The 20,337-nt window shown below is 40.2% G+C and overlaps 1 protein-coding gene across 2 annotated transcripts in view; it reads left to right on the top strand.

Annotated features, from left to right (window-relative positions):
* The window catches only part of arhgap15 (Rho GTPase activating protein 15), a 104,777-nt gene that overhangs the window by 12,123 nt on the left and 72,317 nt on the right, over window positions 1–20,337 (top strand). For both annotated transcript variants that reach the window (XM_080456521.1, XM_080456520.1), the window contains exon 5: window positions 2,700–2,789. In XM_080456521.1, coding sequence (XP_080312647.1) covers window positions 2,700–2,789 — 90 coding nt within the window. The remainder of the gene's footprint in view (window positions 1–2,699; window positions 2,790–20,337) is intronic.

Below are 20,337 nucleotides of genomic sequence, written 5' to 3'. Positions count from 1 at the left end.
CCCAGAAGCAAAGATTTGAGTTACAATTGTTCGTTTAAAAATATATATTCAAAGATTTGCACACATTTTCACGATTTTCCCAAAAATTGCAGATATACAAGCTCGACAGTAGATCTGCTATTTTTGAATAGCCAAAGTATATAATAATGGTTGTAGCTAAAAATCTAAAATGACACAGTATGCATTCCCGGTCTTTAATGGGTTAACCAGAAAGAGAGTTTGATTTGGGCTCAAAATGCAAAAAACTAAACTCAGACATTGAAAGCCTAGAGGTGAATTTCACTGTTTTCATCCATTTAAATTTTACAGTAGCCTACATAGCCTATACTGTCGGTCCAACTATAGTTATTAGAAATCAAATGTATCAATTACGGCCGGAGCGATATATATCGGTCGGGCTGATAGACTATTTATTTGACTTCTTTGACGACAACCGTATCTGAAAATATCAGTGGTGCGAAAAGTACTCAAATGTTTTACTTAAGTAAAAGTACTCTGTTACAAGTGAAAGTCCAGAATTCTAGTACAAAAGTATTGGTGTCAAAATGTACTTAAAGTACCAAAAGTAAAATTACTAAAATGTTTGAAAATAGCAGATCTACAAGCTCAAGTTGTGAGCTTGTAGATCGTCTATTTCAAACAGCCTAGGTATAAAATAGGACTAAAGTGGTTTCATTATGTTTTATAGTGTCATATTTTATATCTGCAAAGTAACTAGTAACTAAAGTTTTCAAATAATTGTAGTGGAGTAAAAGCACAATATTTGCTTCTGAGATGTAGCGGAGTAGAAGTAAAAGTACTGAACATTTTAAATACTCCAGTAAAGTAAAAGTACCTCAACATTGTACTTAAGTACAGTACTTGAGTAAATGTACTTAGTTACTTTACACCACTGGAAACTATGCCAACCAATGTGTCCAATTTGTTTTGTGTCCCAATTAGTTTGATGTCACTTTTTTTTAACCACTTTCAACCTCTCCTCCCTACCTTAGGGCATGTCGTTAAGGGGTTAAATAAAATCAAAGGCTTTTAGTATCAATAATCCTATTTGTCAATATCCGAATCGTTAGCCGAGTTTGTAGTTTCCCCGATATGGAGAAAATGGGAGCCAGATAGGAGAGTCCCTTTGTAGTGAGACGCCATTGTTTCAAAGGGTCCTTCCATATTGTATGACATTGCTTACGGAATTTTAATTTTCCTTTTTTTTCTATCTTTTCTTTTTTTTTTCATCCTCAAGAAATCTCATGTCTTAGAAATGGTTTGAATTAGCTGAGACCACAGTAAAAGGCAATAATATCTAAATGGCCGTGCCATGCCTTTTACTTTGATTAGTTCTTGCTTGAAAAGCAGCATTTTCCAAATCACATTTCTCTCTTCGACGGAAAACAAAGTCGTTCTCTTATTGTGCCACGGTTACACACAGCGGTTTTAATTGCCAAAGGAAAGGGAGAAGAATAAGATATCGAGGATATTGAAAATACAGTAAACTTTTCATTCTCGTTTGAAAAGAAATGATAGAAATAATATACGTGGGTAAACTATGAGACCAAAGCAGAAATAAATTGGTAGTCTTCTCATTCGATTAAGTTATTGCACTCGCTCTGATATTGCTGGAGTGTGTTCTTTTTCTTGGTCTTGAGCCTGATGAAGGTCATGTTGTTGGAATAACGATGTGAGTGTCCGGAAAAGGTCGTGGAAGAGCACTACCGCGCCAAGCAGCGCTGGAAGAAGTACTCTGATTTTTGACTTTTGGAGTAAATGTAGCACATCGTTGCTGTCGGGCATAAACCTCTTATCTCAATATTTTTACTTTTTGTGTTTTTTTTCCCGGTAAATTAACGCCCTACTTGATCATACCACAGCACAATCACACAAAAGCACGAAAAGTAGCAGATCTACAAGCTCGAAACGGCGCGTTTTGAGCTTGTAGATCTGCTACTTTTGATATTTTTTGTTTGAATCCTGAAACAGTTACAGTTTTGGACATGAGGTTTCCACCCGACAGAGACGATATACCACAGTGTACAAATACGTTGTTACAAGTACAGGTCATGGCATTCAAAATCTTACCTAAGTCAAAGTACCAAAGTATTAGTATTATTGGAATCATGTATTTCATTTTATTGGACTGATTATTGTCCATTAATAGAGTACTTCGCACATAACATAACTTATTTTCTATCAATTACACACACCCCATGAAGCATTGAATTCATCAGTCAATAGGAGACTAAATAGGAAATAAGTAATTATTTGGGTGAACTACTCCTTTAACCACTTAAAGGGATAGTTCACCCCCAAAATGACTTTTCTTCTATCAATTACACACCCCATGGAGACTTGAATTGATGGAGATTTTTTTGTTTTTGTCACATTCCTAAGCCAATAATTTGATGACCGGCGGTGGCTCCGGTAGGAGACAAAAAGTGTCAACTTTGAGTCTCCTACCGGATACATTAGCATGTTTCCGCCCGGTCATCAAATTATTGGCTTAAGAATGTGACAAAAACAAAAATCTCCATGAATTCAAGTCTCTATGGGGTGTGTAATTGATAGAAGAAAAGTACTTTTTTGGGTGAACTATTTCTTTAAGCCCTATGTTGTACCTTTGGCTTCAGTCTACACCTTTTTGGTCTAATCCATATGAAGTGGAGAAAAATAAAGAAATAATATATTTCCATGCTTTTCTCTATCTGTAGAAATCTGGATGCAGGCCTGATGGAGTGGACCTGGCTGGAGCGGTGGTGGAGTGGACAACAGAGAAGTCCAGCAGGAAGAACGTGGTCCAGGTGAGACAACCAAGACCACATTGAAACTTTCTTTCCCTTTTTTCCCCTTTTATTTTTATCCCACGATTTTTGCAACCCGTTTTTTCACCCAGTGCCAATTGCCTATGCAATCCTGGGTGCTACTCTCCCTCTGCCAGCCTGGGGAGAGCCCAGAACTGTGCTCACGCTTCCTTCAACGCAGGAGCTAGCAGGCCGCTTCTTATCACCCGACAGGGCAGAATTTCCCCGGTAGGACGTAGCGTGTGGAAGGAACACGTTATTCCAACCAGTTCCTTTCCCCTCCATCAGGCACCCCGGCTGACCAGGGGGAGGCAGTATAGAGACCAGGATTACTGCATGTTTTTTGAGGGTACCTACCCTAGGGGACACGGGGAGAACATGCACGACTTTTATCCCCAAATCTTTCTGTCTCAGCTAGAAAGCCAAACACACCACTCGTCCCTGAAACAACATATTTTGAGATGGGGGTCGCCGCCTTGAAAGATTTTTAAACACATTAAAAAAAAAAACTGATTTAGAAGACATTTGTAGAATCCCCCAGAAGCAAAGATTTGAGTTACAAATGTTCGCTTAAAAAAATGTCCACGATAAAAATAAAAATAAAGCAGATCTACATGCTATGAGCTTGTATCAAGCCCCCAGAACCCAGTGGTTGCATTGAAGCGCATTGGACATGCTGGCCATTCATAGGTACTGCAGTTGGGGCCACTGTACATGAATGGGCTCAACTCACGAGCTTGTGCAAAAGGGCTGCGCACCTCGGTGACGCAAAACGTGTGTGCCGCACAAAACGTGTCACCGAAACGCATCACAGAAGCCCCAAATAGGCCTCGCTCATCACAACCCGGAAGAAGGGGTGATTTCGGCCCATGCACTGGGTGAGAAACTCAATGCAAGTGGATGGGATGGGATATCCGGTGCCCTCTCTATTATTTTATAACTCTATGGCTTGTATATCAGCTATTTTTGAATAGCCAAAGAAATCTAAAATGACAGAGATACGTTCCCGGTCTTAATGGGTTAAGTGGTTAAGATAGCAGTTCAGATGATTCATTCAGTGTCTTTGTCGTTTGTGCTATGGCCACCTGTTCCTGAGCAGAATTACATTTGAGTCAGATTGTATTATTCTTATAATACGTGATGCTGCTACAGAGCAGTCTTCTGTACATCCTGATCCTAGAAATGATTATGCACTTTATGGCATTAGACTGATCTTGAACAGTAGTATTCTTCTTCCTCTTGTCTTTTGTCTTTGAAGATAATGTTTTGACAAGGACTTGAGCCAGGGAAGCAAAGCGATCAAAATGTCATGTGGAAATGAGATCCAGACCCTTCTATCTATCGGTACGGCCGATATATATGTGGCCGATGTGTTGTGACCGGTGGTGGAAAAAGTACTCCCATTGTTTACTTAAAGTAATCAATACTGCACTGTAGAAATACTCTGTTGCAAGTAAAAAAGTCCGGAATTCAAAATGTACTTGAGTAAAAGTACAAAAGTATCGGCATCAAAATGTACTTAAAGTACCAAAAGTAAAAGTACTCTTTATTCAGAATTTCCCATTTCAAGTTTTCAAATGTAAAAAAATATTTGAAAATAGCACATCTACAAGCTCACAATGCGTCGCGATGCAATGCATTGTGAGCTTGTAGATCGGCTATTTTCAAATGGACGAAATGTATGTAGGGCTGAAGTGGTTAATGTATGTTTTGTAATGATAATCTAAATCTACAAAGTAACTAGTAACTAAAGTTTTCAAATAAATGTAGCGGAGTAAAAGTACAATATTTGGATCCAAGATGTAGTGTAGAGTAGAAGTTGAAGTATTGGAAATTGGAAATACTCAAGTAAAGTACAAATACCTACAAATTTTACCTAAGTACAGTACTTAAGTAAATGTACTTTTTACCACTGGTTTTGACACATTGTGGCGAGTTGTGAGCTTGTAGATCGGCTATATTTGAATGTCCAATTTTAACGTTTAACCAAATCAAACTTTTCAAAGTTGATTAGAATAGATTTTGTACTTTTTGACAAAAAATATCGGTAATAAATGTGGTAATCTGTAGTTTAGGACTCTCCGCAATCGGACCCAAAATCCTGCCATATGGGTCGGGCTCTGGTGAAAGTGCCGTGACATCCAGGAGAGAAAGAGAAAGGGGGCCGACAGCGTGATTTCCAGATCTCATCAAATGCTTAAGACACTTCATGGTGGCAGAGTGCTATACTCCTCTTCCCGCACGACGTTTCAGCTCTGAAATCTTAATGCAGGCAAGATTAAAACGGGAATTACAACATAATCTTTAAATAATCCAAGTGCCGTGGACAGAGGAGTGCTTGTAATGTCGACAGCAAAGCTATTCTGAGGCCTGACAACATTGTCAATCAACAGCGGGATTAAAGTTAAAATTAGCACAGAAAGTTGCTGTTAATTTGGCCCCCTGTCCCCCAAAGTGTGATTTATAATCTAAGAAAATACCTCCGGAAGATGGGGCTGCCAGATAGACAGATGTGATTAAAAGCACAATGGCATTATTTATTTTTTGATACCCACTTATGTCACCATTTCTCATACCGCTTGACTGTACGAGGCAGATTCTTGCCTTTTCTCCGCTATTTAAAAGAGCATAGCAGCATAATTACTCCTTTTGAACCATAATCTGAAGGCTGGCTGTATGTAGTCAATGTGTTTTTTTCTTCTTCTTTTTTTGCAATGCTGCAATCTGAGCCCTGATACCCATTTTGAGAGTATTTTCAATTTTTACTAAATTATGCCAACTAATTATTCCAAACTTCATCATCGCCTTAACCCATCAAGACCGGGAACGCATCTGTGTCATTTTAAGATTTCTTTGGCTATTCAAAAATAGCAGATCTACAAGCTCATAGCGCTATGAGCTTGTAGATCTGCGATTTCTTTGAAAAATCGTGAAACTTGTGCAAATATTTGGTATAGCATATATATTTTAACTCAAATCTTTGCTTCATGGGGGTCCCTGGAACAAAATATTTTTGAGATGGGGGTCCGCAGCCAAATACATATAATTTTGGGGGTCCTTGACATGAAAAAGTTTGAGAACCACTGATATAAAAACAAAGGTTTTTCAAAAAGCTGTAGGATTTTAGAAGACATTTATAGAATCCCCAGAAGCAGAGATTTGAGTTACAAATGTTTGCTTAAAACTATATAAAAACTATATATCTATATTCAAAGATTTGCACACATTTTCAAGATTTTTCAAAAATTGCAGATCTACAAGCTCATAATGCGTCACTCTGCGCTATGAGCTTGTATATCTGCTATTTTTGAATAGCCAAAGAAATCAGAAAATGACACAGATTCTTTCCCGGTCTATATGGGTTAACATGAGTCATTTCTTGTGTTCAGCGGGCGAAAAGTGTTGATTACATTTTCGAGCGCTTAGAAGAAAAATGTCCAAATAATCTAAGTGCCTTTTTTCCTCAATTGCTTGCTAACCTAATGAAATATTTTGGTAATGATGGTTGTTGATTTTGAAGCGGGTATTATCCTCTCCCTTCCTGTGAGGCAGTATCCTCCTCTGACAGCCTTGTCATCGACGGGCTGCTCTGCCAAAGGCAAAGGTCGCGACCCCCCCCGGTTCCGTGTCCACTTTGTAAGACCTCGCGGCTCAACAGCTGTTTTTTTCCCAGAGATCACTTCTCCAACGAGTACTGGTGGACGACGTACTCAGTACTTGTAGCAATATCACAACGTAGAAGTATTCTGTTACAAGTAATAAATACAAGCCTTATTAAAAATGTTGCTAGAGTGAAAGTACAAAAAGGATTGGCATCATCTTCAAAAAAAAATGCAGATCTACAAGATCTACGAGCTTGTAGATCGGCTATTTTTGAATAGCCAAAGTATAAAATAGGGCTTAATTGGTTAATGTATGTTTTGTAATAATAATCAAAATCTGTAGTAACTTAAGTTTTCAAATAATTATAGTGGAGTAAAACATTACAATGTTTGCCTCTGAGATGTAGTGGAGTAGATGTATAAAGTATTGAAAATGTGCATACACTCGAGTAAAGTCAAAGTACATCAAAATTGTAAATTGTAAAAAGTACAACACTTGAGTAAATGTACTTAGTTACTTTCCACCACTGCGATGATGAGCGGAGCGCATAGTGGAAGACCTGCTCACTTCCTTACAGGAAGTTATGGGTAAAAGGGATAGAAAGAGCTGAAAACCAAACCTCTCCCGGCTATCATCTCCTCGAGAAAAAATAAATAAAGAAGTGCCCTCTCTTTCCCTAGCTGTAAAAAAAAAAGAAAAAAGAAGAAGTTGGTGGGAGCGTGTGCAAGGAAGGGAGTTCAATCAATTTTCTAAGGGTCTGCTCTGTAGGGATTAGCACAGCTATGCACCAGGGGCGTTGGGATAGCACGGTAGAAGTGGTTGGAAATGTAGACAAAAATGGCAAACGTGTGCGGCTCAAGGAGAGAAAAAAAACGACTAAAAACAAGGAATTTCTGCATTTTTGTGCAGTATGTATCACAACGGACTTGGAACACCTCCCCAGCATCTGGATTCTGGGGGAGAAGAACATTCTCTCACACACAAAAATAGCAGATCTGCTATCTTTGGTGAAGAGATTTGGTGTGGGTGGGTGGGGGGGGGGGGGGAAGGGGAGCGGTCCAAGTTCGAGGCTCCATTAAAACCGGGAAAGCATGCTGTTTCATTTTAGATTTGAACTATAACACTACAAGCTGATCTACAAGCTCATAGCGCGTAACTTCGTGCCGCGCTATGAGCTTGTAGATCTGCTATTTCTGAAAAATCGTGAAAATGTGTTAAAATCTATGAATATACAGTATATATATTTTAATAAATACATTTTTGACTCAAATCTTTGCTTCTGGGGGGTTCCTGGAACAAAATATTTTGAGATGAGGGTCCGCGGCCAGCCAAACACATAATCAATTTGGGGGTCCTTGACATGAACATGTTTGAGAAGCAACTGCTGTTGTGAGGAATGACACTTACAGGTCTAGAAATTCCACCAGCAGGGTGACGGACGGACGGACGGGGGTCGGGGTTGGCGGGTGGTATAGCGGGGGGACGGGGGGGGGAACGGGTGAAGGATGTCACTTGAGCCTATTGTCACCGAGCCTGCACTGTATTTACTCAGCTGCGCTGTCCCTTTTTCATTTGACACTTTCCTCACCCCTTCCTTACAATATCATAATCCCTGGTCTCTACAGCCTGCACATTGTTCTGTGGTGTAAAGTGTTATGTTGGAGCCACTGCTGTTTTCCTTCAAGGTTAACCCTCTCAAACCGGGGAACGCATACCGTGTCATTTTAGATTTTTTTGCTATAACCATGATTTTATACTTTGGGCTATTCAAAAATAGCAGTTATACAAGCTCGTAGCGCGGCAAAAAATGTGTGCAAATCTTTGAATACATATATTTTTTAAAGCGAACATTTTTAACTCAAATCTTTGCTTCTGGGGATTCTACAAATGTCCTCTAAATCTTAACAGTTTAAAAAAATGAAAAATGATGTTGCTATGATATGGTGGTTCTCAAACCTTTCTCATGTCAAGGACCCCCAAAATGATATGTATTTTGTCCGGCAGACCCCCAGAAGGGAAGATTTGAATAATAAATGTATATATATATATTCAAAGATTTTCACACATTTTCAAAAAAATAATAATAATCAAAAATAGCAGATCTACAAGCTCATAGCGCGGCACTCAGTGCCGCGCTACAAGCTTGTATATCTGCTGTTTTCGAATAGCCCAAAGAAATCTAAAGTGACGCAGATGCGTTCCCGGGCTTGAACGTGTTAACCCACGCTCGCAGATAAAACAACCCTCTCTCAGCTCTCTGTCTCTATTCTCCAAACAATGCCAGGGTTTCCTGCACACGGTGTCATCTATCTGCCTATCAGCAGTCCTGGAAGAAGTACTCGGATGTATTCTTTTTTTATTTTTTTACTTGAGTAAGAGTAGCAATACCTCAACGTAGAAATACCACGCGGCGGAGAGAAATGCTTGTTATTCTAAATTTGACTTGAGTAAAAGCACAAACGTATACTTGGCATCAACGTATTTAGGGCCTACTTACAAGGTACCAAAGTAAAAGTACAAACACTCGTCACGTCAAGATATCGTTGTTGTCGGGCAGAAACCTCTTATCTTAATGAACACCCTACTCGATCACACAAAAGCACCAAAAGTAGCAGATCTACAAGCTCGAAACACGTTTTGAGCTTGTAGATCTGCTACTTTTTGCAAGCTCTCAACGCGCCCCACCATCGCGACTTCGTTTTGAGCTTGTCGATCGGCTATTATCCCCGTAGTATAAATGAGCTCTTAAGTGGCTCATGTTTGTTTTTGTAATAATCTAAATCTGCAGTATAGTAATTCAAGTTTGTAGTAAAAAGTACAGTATATATTTTGCCTCTGAGATGTAGTGGAAGAGAGGTGTAAATGATCAAAAAGTGAAAATAATTTGAAAGTAGTTCACCCAAAAAAAGTGCTTGTTTTTTATCAGTTACACACCCCATGAATCCTTGAATTCATGGAGATTTTTTTGTTTTTACCGCATTCCTGAGACAATAATTTGATAATCGGAGGGCTCTCCGGTAGGAGACACAAAGAGTCTCCTTTGTGTCTCCTACTGGATACATTGGCATCTTTATTATTATCATCACATTATTGGCTTAGGAATGTGACAACAAAAAAAATCCATGAATTCAATGCTTCATGGGGTGTGTAATTGATAGAAGATAAGTATTTATTTGGGTGAACTATTCCTTTAAAATTGTACTTAAGCACAGTACTTGAGTACATGTACTTGGTTACTTACTTTTCCGCCAGTGGCTATCAGTAAACCCCAGCGGTTTGACGCAAGTTGTAATGCATACCTAGCAGCAAAAAAAAAAAAAAAAGTGCTCTGCTCTTTGTATTAGGACTGTTTGACACCTGGGGGACCCCCAGATCTCGTGCCATGCTCACGGAAAAAGAACCCGCTAACACAAACACCAGATAGAAACACAAGAGCAAGCAGCAGCGCAGGGTGAGAAACGTTGACCGTTGTGACAGGGTCACTTTGAGGTTGAGAAGAGAAGCCGCTTAGCTGCCTCTCTCTCTCTCTCTTCTATACGGTTGTGTGTGTTTCTCCAGGGCTGGTCGAGAGAAAGAGCGAGAATGTTGCAACCTATCAGGTCAAAAAGCTGCAGCGTGTATAAACTGGCAAGAACAAGATGCTCCGTATCGTTGCTGTCGGTGTCAGAAACCTGGTATCTCCACGTTTAAACTTTTTTTAATGTTTGTTGTTGCACCCCTGCCTGTATTCACCATGCAAAGGTGTCACGCAAGCTCACAACGCGTCGCATCGTGCCGCGTTGTAATCTTGTAGATCTGCTATTTTCAAACATTTTAGTACTTCCACTTTTGATACTTTAGTATATTCTGATGCCAATACTTTAGTACTTTTACTCAAGTAACATTTTGAGCATGGCCTTTTACATGTAACAGAGTATTTTTACATTGTGGTATTGCTACTTTTACTTATAAGTAAAATATCTGAGTACTTCTTCCACCACTGCTAAATAATACTACTACATTGGAACACAGGTTCTTATTTTTTTCCAGCATTTTCTGAAAAGTAACAGTTTTGGACATATGAGGTTTTCCGCCCGGCAACAGAGATGATATTCTGTTTGTTTTGTGTGGAACTTCAAATGAGAGCGCAGGCGGGGGCACCAGCGATACAGTGGCATAACTATAAGCAGGCCAGGGCTGGCAATAGATAATATTATTTTCAATTCGTTTTTTTTCTCTTTTTGACTCTCCTCAGCATTGATTAGAGGAGATGTCCTCTGGGTCAGACTAAAGGCCTAAAAAAAAAGGAGGCTCCCCTGAGGCTAATAAAACTTGAGATTTTTCTTTCTTTGACATCGCTCCGCCGGAATCAAAAAGAAAGCACAACTTTGAATAAGCATGTCATGCATTTTTCATGCATTCTCTGAATATCTAAGTGCGAGTGTGTCTGGGCTTGAGTGAGTTAAAAGCAAATAACAAAAGGAGGAGAAAAAGTCTAAATTGCAGCACAACCCCCCCCCCCCCCCCCCACAGAATAGGAGAGAGAGACAAAAAGCTACAAATGTGTCAAAGGGGGTTCGGGTTTTTCTATATCAACCGGTCACTGTGACAAAGACGTCAACACTCGCATATCCCTCTCTCATCATTAATTGATTCTTTTTGAGTTTTCGGGGTGACTCTGGCGCTGATGTGTGTGAGCTCCCTGTATACCCTTTGTGGTCTGACAAACATGGCTCTCGCAGTCGCAATCTGATAAAAAAAGAAAGAAAGAAAGAAAACAGACTACAAAACAACAAGCGAGAGAGAGAAGGACTGAGAAACAACTGAGGATGATGAAATGGGGCCCGGGGCTAGAAAATAATGAGTCCACTTCATAGTGGAGGAGCACTAACCTGCCACCACTCCAAAACACAGCGCTTTTGTCTTTTGACTAATCACCAAGAAAGTTTAATATTCTTCCCAAAAAAGACCTATGGCCACCTCGCAGATGAGGCTCCTCTGTGCGAGTTAAAGGTGAATTACGCTCGCTAGCATTTCAGGCCAAAGTGTTTCGGAGGGAGGGCTCGAGCGCCAGGGTCGGCGTTTTCTCATTCATTTAAAAAAAAAAAATTACGCTGAATTTGGAAACGGACCTCGTCGTGTCAACGAGTTCACGCTGATGAGGATATTGATTACAAAAAAAGCACACGCTTGCATAAACACCCCAGCGCCAGCCACCTTCTATACGAGGGCCGCCGTGCATAAGCACCCTCAAGGGCGGCCAACGATCACAATTAGCGGGCACGTTGTTTTTTTTCATCGTCGAAAGTTTAACCCATTAAGACCGGGAACGCATCTGTGTCATTTTAAGATTTCTTTGGACTAATTGAATATAGCAGATCTACAAGCTCATAGCGACATAGTGAACATTTTGTGCAAATCCTTGAATATATATGTTTTTTAAAAGCGAACATTTTTAACTAAAATCTTTGCTTCCATAGGGGGGTCCCTGGAACAAAATATTTTGAGGGGGTCCGCGGCCAAATACATTTACTTTTTGTTGTTTGGTTGCTATATCAGTGGTGCTCCAACTTTTCACATGTCAAGGACCCCCAAAATTATATTTATTTGGCCGCGGATCCCCATCTCAAAATTCCAGTTCCAGGGACCCCCAGAAGCAAAGATTTGAGAAAAAAATATATACATATATATATATTGAAAGATTTTCACACATTTTCACGATTTTTCAAAAATAGCAGATCTACAAGCTCGCTATTAGCTTGTACATCTGCTATTTTTGAATAGCCCAAAGTATAAAACAATGGTTAAAGTGGTAAACACAGATTGCGTTCCCGGGTTTTAATGGGTTAAAAAACGGAAACAACAACTGATAGAAGGTTAGGGAATCACGTGAAGGGGGGAAGGGGCAGTAGATGAGAGGAGGAGCAGGTTGGAATTTTTTTTTTTGCGGTAGCAGAGGAAATGGTAGTTAAGTGTCCTGTCTGTGTGAACCGTCCCCTGTCCCCCTGATCCCAGGATGTAATCGCCACCCAAAGCCGCTGACCTGAGTACTTTAATGCCATCTGTCTTAAGCCAAACGGTGCTTGATTGCTTGCTTGATGACTGCCTCCTGATTGCATGTTGTGAGTAATAGCTCTTTTCGACTATAAACCCAGGGCCTTATTCCGTATAACCTGGAACTGGGGAACAACCCGTGAAGTTCTGTCTATGCAGTGGTGGACGAAGTACTGTACTCACATTGTGAGCTTGTAGATCGGGTATTTTCAAATGGCCGAAATGAAGTTGTTAATGTATGTTTTGTAATAATAATCTAAATCTACAAAGTAACAAGTAACTAAAGTTTCGAAGAATTGTAGTGGAGTAAAAGTATAATATTTGCCATGTAGTGGAGTAGAAGTACAAGTACAGACATTTTTAAATACTCCAGTAAAGCAGAAATACCTCAAAATTTTACATTAGTTCAGTACTTGAGTAAATGTACTTAGTTAGTTTACACCACTGTGTGTATGATTTTTTGTTTATGTTTTTCCATTATAACCCGAAGCGGAGAGGTACTAAAATAAACTTAAATAAATCAAATTAAAAAAAGCAAAAATAGCTGATCTACAAGCTCACAGTTGCGTTGCATTGCAACACTCTGTGAGCTTGTAGATCAGCAATTTTCCATGTTTGAAAACATTTGAAAGTACAACGTTCTGGGTCCCCAGAACTCAGTACCACCTGCTGAGCAAAGACCCAAATTGTACGAAATCAAATCCACAACCTGTGAAATATATGTTTTATCCGGGCACAGCACGGTTTACTTAGTTCTTGTAGTCGATTTAAGAGACATACGAGTGGCTTCGTCCCAAAACTCATACAAAAAAGGTTGTTTTTGACCCACATAGATCAGATTCAGTGTACAGCTTAATAATCGCACTCCAAATTCCAAAGTTTGTGCTATATGAATCGCATCCCCATTGATCGTTCTATACTCTCCGAGCGTTCCCCTCTTCGTTTCCTCCGTTCGTTTACCTCTGGAGGATGAGCTTTTTCATCTTGTCACGACAGTGCCCACCATGCAACACTGCTGTGTACCGCAACTTGACGCGCGCCATATTGCAGCATCTCTGTGGTATCAAAAGCAGTGGGTGGGGGGGGGAGGAGGGAGAGATAGAGGTGTACTAGAAGTACTGTACTTAAGTACACTTTTGTGGAATTTTTTACTTTACTGGAGTATTTCCCATTTTCAATACTTTTACTTCTACTCCACGACATCTTCAGATATTATTTGAAAACTTTAGTCACTAGTTACTTTGAAGATTTGTATTATTATTACAAAACATACATTAACCACTTCAGCCCTATATACTGTACATATACTGTACATTTCGGCCATTTGAAAATAGCCGATCTACAAGCTCACAATGCGTCGCATGAGCTTGTAGATCGGCTATAAAAAATATATATGTACATTTGAAAACTTGTGAAACGGGACATTCTTCATAATGAGTACTTTCTACTTTTGGTACTCTAAGTACATTTTGATACCAATACTTTTGTACTTTTATCCAAGTAAATTTTGAATTCCAGACTTTTACTTGTAACAGTATTTCTACATTGCAGTATTGATACTTTTACTTAAGAAAAATATCTGAGTATTTTTTCTACCACCGGTGTCTAGCACTACTGTGCTATCATAACCGCCGTCTTATATTATTCTTCCATCTCATGGGCATTACGCTGCAACTGATTATGTTCAGCGTTGACTTTTTGTGATATATTGTAAATGTTGTGGTTAATTGGCCCAGGAGGGTTTTGCTGAATGGCTTCAATGGAAACCGTCTCATAGTGGCATATTAACGCACATCAATCAGTTTGCGTCATTGCAGTAATAGCATCATGTTTAGCTCTGGAGGGTTAGCAAAGGGGGGGGGGGGGGGGGGTTTGATGGCCATGTCTTCTGGTCCCTCCTTTAGAAGAACGGTCCTTCGGTACGTATACAGCAGTGGTTTTCAACCCTTTTCTTATCAAGGTCCATTATTTATTCGGTATTTGAGCCACGGACCGCCGTTTAATTCACAGACCACCGTTTGAGCCATGGACCACCGTTTGATGAGATTTAGACTCTCAGACCCAAAACTTTGAATATTTTGTTATTGTTGGATAAGATTTAGGCCACAATTCCATCATGCTGTGTTGATGATGGTACCAATAGGAGAGATAACAGGCAAAGTTGATCAAAACAATTATTTAATTAAATAATGCAGATGTTTAACAATAATTTAACTCTTGAGAGAGTAAAATGAAACCAAATGGACCCGTAAGGGTCCATTTGGTTTCATTTTACGCTCTCAAGAGTTAAAGATCTACCTAATAAGGGTCCATTTGGTTACGAACTCTCCATCATTTCGCTGGGGACCACCTGGAACCCCCTCAAGGACCACTGGTGGTTCCCGGACCACTGGTTGAGAACCACTGGTATACAGCACTGTACATTGTAAAGTACTTTTTGAGTTATTCAGTGACTCGAATTGTCTTCTTTCCAGTTGGATTCATATGATTTTTTTTCTTTTCTGGATCCCTGCATTGCGGTGGAGACAATAACATCCCCCTACATGCCACAGAATGAAGGGAAAAGAAAAACAACCCCCCCCCAAAAAAAAAGGTTCTGAAAGATGAATTCCTGTCACCACGTTCCAACGCAGACGCGTTGTGACATCGCGTCCTAAGGCCAGCTGGCCGTGGTCCCGGATGACCACAAAATGATACCTAAGCGAAGCGCTTGTCTGTCAACTGAGGATTGACCCCTTGATGAAACGGGCAGGTTTCCGTAGTGTGTGTGTGTGTGTGTGTGTGTGTGTGTGTGTGTGTGTGTGTGTGTGTGTGTGTGTGTGTGTGTGTGTGTGTGTGTGTGTGTGTGTGTGTGTGTGTGTGTGTGTGTGTGTGTGTGTGTGTGTGTGTGTGTGTGTGTGTCATCCATCCCCTCAGCCAGCGTTTTGATTCCTAAAAGAAACAGAGAGTGTGGCATTTCCTTAACCACTTAAGCCCCGGTATATACTTCTTCGTAAGACAAATAGCATTACGACACGTTGCGGGCTTGTAGAGCGGCTATTTTCCATATTTCTGAAGTAATAAATAAAAAAAATGTCAAATTTGCCCAAAATAGGGACGCTATGGTCTTAATTTGGTTAATATAATTTGTTTAAAATTGAATCGTTAAATTGTGATATTATCAATATATATTCATTCAGTCTGACCAGAAGCACGGATATTAACATATTTTAAAAAAAGAGAGGTGGGGGGGATATCACAAGCAGAGCCATGGACCTCCATCCCCCCCCCCTCCACACACACAGCAAATCGAACCCTTCCATAATAGGCTGCTCTTCCACTCTCACCCACGCAATCACGCCTGCCATCTGATTGTCAGAGCAAAAAAAAAAAGCTTCATCTAGTACGCTTTAATCGTTCTGTGATTTAAGGATTGTTATATACTCTCCCGGGGACGAGCGAGGAGAAGAAGTAAACACGGAACATGCTGTTGTTGCATCAGCGTAGGCTTGTGTTGTTACGTGTTGTCGAGAGACTGCTCACATAACCAAACTGATAGTATACCTTTTCTAAAAGTTAATTCCTCTCCTGTGTGAGTGAAGTCTCCAAAGGCTTGAAATGGGGAGTTAACAGTGGTGGAAAAAGTACTCAACTCACTTAAGTAAAAGTATCGATACTGCAATGTAGAAATACGCTGTTACAATTGTACAATTAAAAATGTACTTGAGTAAAAGTAGAAAAGTATTGGTATCAAAAAATCAAAATGTACTTAAACTTTGAAAATAGCAGATCTACAGGCTCACAATGCGTCGCATCGCGACGCATTGTGAGCCTGTAGATCTGCTATTTTCAAATGGCTGAAATGTATATAGGGCTGAAGTGTTTTTTGTAATAATAATCAAAATCTACAAACTAACTAGCAACTAAAGGTTTCAAATAATTGCAGTCGAGTAAAAGTACAATATTGGCCTGAAATGTAGTGGAGTAGAAGTAAAAGTACTGAAAATTGGAAATACCTCAAAATTGTACTTAGGTACAGTACTTAAGTATATGTACTCAGTTACTTTACACCACTGAACACGGAACAACATGCTGCTGCATCAGCGTAGGCTTGTGTTGTTACGTGTTGTCGAGACTGCTCACATAACCAAACCGATGGTATACCTTTTCTAAGAGTTTAATATAATTCCACTCCTGTGTGAGTGAAGTCTCCAAAAGGGCTTGAAACGGGGAGTTAATCTCTTGAAATGACAGTCCTCTCCCAAAGCAGAGAAAAGGTATTTTGTGGTTGGTTGGGTGGTTGGGTGGTGGTGGTGCTGTGGCCCAGCCCTTGTGCTGCTCAAAAGCTGCTTACATTGAAGTGGGCATTAATTTATTTGAGTCCTTGAAGAGAAACAGTGAAAGCACACAGTGTCGTTAATCGCCAAAACGGTGCACGGATTTAAACCTTCGGCAAGCAGATTGCCTTTGGAGATTACAACTTAGAAATGAACTTCTCGCCGATAAACCCCCCCGGCAAAGGCCTTTATTCCGTACTAACAGGCACGAACCCGCATTCATACAATCTTACCTTTATCATCGGGGCAGCTGTGTGTCGAAGCCCAGTGTTGGAATTAGCACAAGATCAAGAGGACAGGCTGGGAGAGACTAGCGTTGGAGCTATACTAGAGTGGTGGATTATAGGGCAGTGGTGGAAAAAGTACTCACATTTCTTACTTAGGTAAAAGTATCAATAGTGCATTGTAGAAATACTCTGTTAGGGCCACAGTTTTTTGCAGACAGCGGATTAAAAAAAACGCTGTGACGCACCTGTCACTCACATTCAAGACCGTCCCCGTAGCCCGCACCGCCTGCTGTCTTGAGTACCATGGTGCTTCCTGATTCTTGGGACGGTCCGCCTTCCACTCACCCGATTGGACAGAGGGAGAAAATCAGCTACTGCCTCCAGCAGTTTTATGCTTCCAATGGACAAGTCGCGTAGAGCAGATAAACGCAAGGTCTGCGCGACAAGCGGAAAAATCCGCTCTTGCGTGAATCCACGCATTTACATTGACAATGCATTGGCAGATTCTGCCCCAGAGGTAAAATAAAAGTGCGGTGAGAGCGCGCCCTTACAAGTAAAAGTCCAGAATAAAAAATTTACTTGAGCAAAAGTACAAGAGTGTTGGTATTAAAATGTACTTAAATACCAAAAGTAAAAGTACTAAAATATTTGAAAATAGCAGATCTACAAGCTCACAACCCGTCGCGATGCGACGCGTTGTGAGCTTGTAGATGAGCTATTTTCAAATAGCCTAGGTATAAAATAGGACTAAAGTGGTTAATGTATGTTTTGTAATGTAATAATTTATATCTGCAAAGTAACTAATAACGTTTTCAAATAAATGTAGTGGAGTAAAAGTACAATATTTGGATCCAAGATGTAGTGGAGTAGAAGTAAAAGTATTGGAAAGTGGAAATACTCAAGTGAAGTACAAATACCTCAAAATTGTACTTAATTACTTTCCACCACTGCAATCTTACCTTTATGATCAGGGCAGCTGTGTCGAGCCCCAGTCTTGGAATTAGCTCAAGAGGACAGGTCTGGGAGATCAAGAGGACAGGCTGGGAGAGACTAGCGTGAGCTGTACTAGAGTGGTGGATGAGGGAAGCTTTTATATTGTGCAAATGATAGGGAAAAATGTGAACATCACAAACATGTTCCTCGGCCTTTAGAATTAATATTCTTCTCAGGGCCAAACCTGACGAAACACCAGTGCATAGATACCCTCTTTATTCCACCAAGCCTAAGAACTTTTTCTTTTTTTCCCCTCCTATATCTTTGTGAACCATATCATCACAGTTTGACATATTCACAGATATTTTGTTGCAAATTGGAAATAATTAACTTGGCAAAGTAGAATGCTTCAACGTCGTATTGTTCCTTTATGAAGAACCATAATTAATGTTTAATTTAAGAGCCAAATGCAAATGTATAAAGGCACAAATGGCACTCTCCTCTCTGCACCACTGTGCATATTTAAATATTAATGACTCCAGTCAAAAATAAGGCCCAGACATTCAACATCCTCTTTATTAAGAAATGTGATGAAAAAAAAGTGATTTATTTCGTATTCTTTTTCATTTCTAAATGCAAAACAGTACTTTGCGCTGGTTACTGTAACTTCATTTCACTTTGCGAGAAACGCACACGAAAACTTCTGACTAGAATTTGATTTTGTATTTTCCCCTTTTTTCCTCCGATGGCAATGAATGGATGGGATCCTTGATAGACCCCCATGTGTGGATTTAGCCGTCTGTATGTGTGCTTTACTTACACAGGAAAATCCTCAGTGTTAATGCATCTCAGACAGGGTACCTATGGAACCAAATGGACCCGTAAGGGTCCACGTGCACACTATCTGAGTTAACATTATCGCTGAGGATTTTCTGTATACTTTTAGATGCCGGATATGCTTTAGTTTAGTGTCTCGGTTTTTAACGCACTGGGGACTTGTAATATCTGCTACCAAACCCAGCCAATGACAACAATGTGGTTTTGTTAATTCCTTGGTCTGTTTGCTCAGTGACTGGGGACTTTCTCAAGGGATTTGGTACCCAAATCCATTTTCTATTTGCCTTAGTTTATCAATTTGCCCGCGTTCAGTTTTTCTTTTCCACCATTAGACCTTAGGTACAGTTTGCTTAGCATTACCTTCTATGCTGTCGGTTAGCTCTCATTTGGGCTGTATAGGAATTGAGAGGCCTTTAGGGGCTTATATTAGCTTTTTCCACACGCATTAACCCATTCAATCCGGGGACGCACGCGTCTGTCATTTTTAGATTTATTTAGCTATTCAAAAATAGCAGATCTACAAGCTCATAGTGCGGCACGAGTGCCGTGGAAAATGTGTGCAAATCTTTTAATTCTTTTTTTTTAAAGCAAACATTTTGTAAAATGTTTTGTTCCAGCGACCCTCCAGAAGCTAAGATTTGAGTTCACAATGTTCGCTTGAAAAAATATAACACTCAAAGATTTGCACAAATGTTCAAGATTTTTCAAACATATAGCAGATCTACAAGCTCGTGAGCTTGTGGCTCTGCTATTTTTGAATAGCCCAAAGTGTAAAACAACGGTTATAGCTCAAATAAAAAAAATGACACAGATGCGTTCCCGGATTGATAGGGTTAATAACATCTCTCCGGCAAACATATTTTTTTGCCTGAGAATGAAGTGACCGCGCTAATTAAAATCACAAACTGTGTTTTGGAGAGATCGAGGGGCGCCTCGTCGCCGTGCGTCAGGATTAACATCAAGGCGTCTTATTACGAGAGAGTTTGCGGCCGCGGAAAAACCTTACAGCTCAATGTGAGCTTGACACGAGAGGAGGCGCGACACTACACTCGTACCTTTTGTGGCGTGGCGTAGATTAGGACAGCTGACATCAGGGACTCGAGGCTGGGATATGGCCGCATTTAGTTTTGCGGGGAGCTTATCTGCCTTTTTCATTAAGCGAGTGAATAGACGGAGAGAGTCCGCTTGTCATCTCTTCGGGCCTCTTGATAATCTTTAATGCATCTTTGACCGTACTGCCTCCTAAAGAAAAAAAATGGCTGATATAATTTTTTAAGTAGTTTGCTCTCCCCTTTTTTTCTGATTAAACTTCAGAAGGATGAGCCCCGATCTTCCTTATCGGCTATTCAGATAGACTTTGGCGTGTAAAGTCTTGACGTTTCAATGGACGACTTCTGTGTCTGAGATGACAGGGGGAAGAAACGTGGAGCAAAACGTTCAGGATAGCGCTTCTGTGGCGCTATCCTTGCGGAACGCGTGTTACAGTAAATCCACCGTTCTCTTAAACCCCTTCCCAGATGACATGAGAGGTCTTACCGCGGCGGCTACCATGTTGAATCTTTGGATTTCAAGATAACAAGTTGCCGGGATAAACTTAAA

Source organism: Gymnoscopelus braueri (genome assembly GCF_963280865.1).
Source record: "Gymnoscopelus braueri genome assembly, chromosome: 18".
Taxonomy (NCBI): domain Eukaryota; kingdom Metazoa; phylum Chordata; class Actinopteri; order Myctophiformes; family Myctophidae; genus Gymnoscopelus; species Gymnoscopelus braueri.
This window is presented reverse-complemented; position numbering and strand designations above follow the sequence as displayed.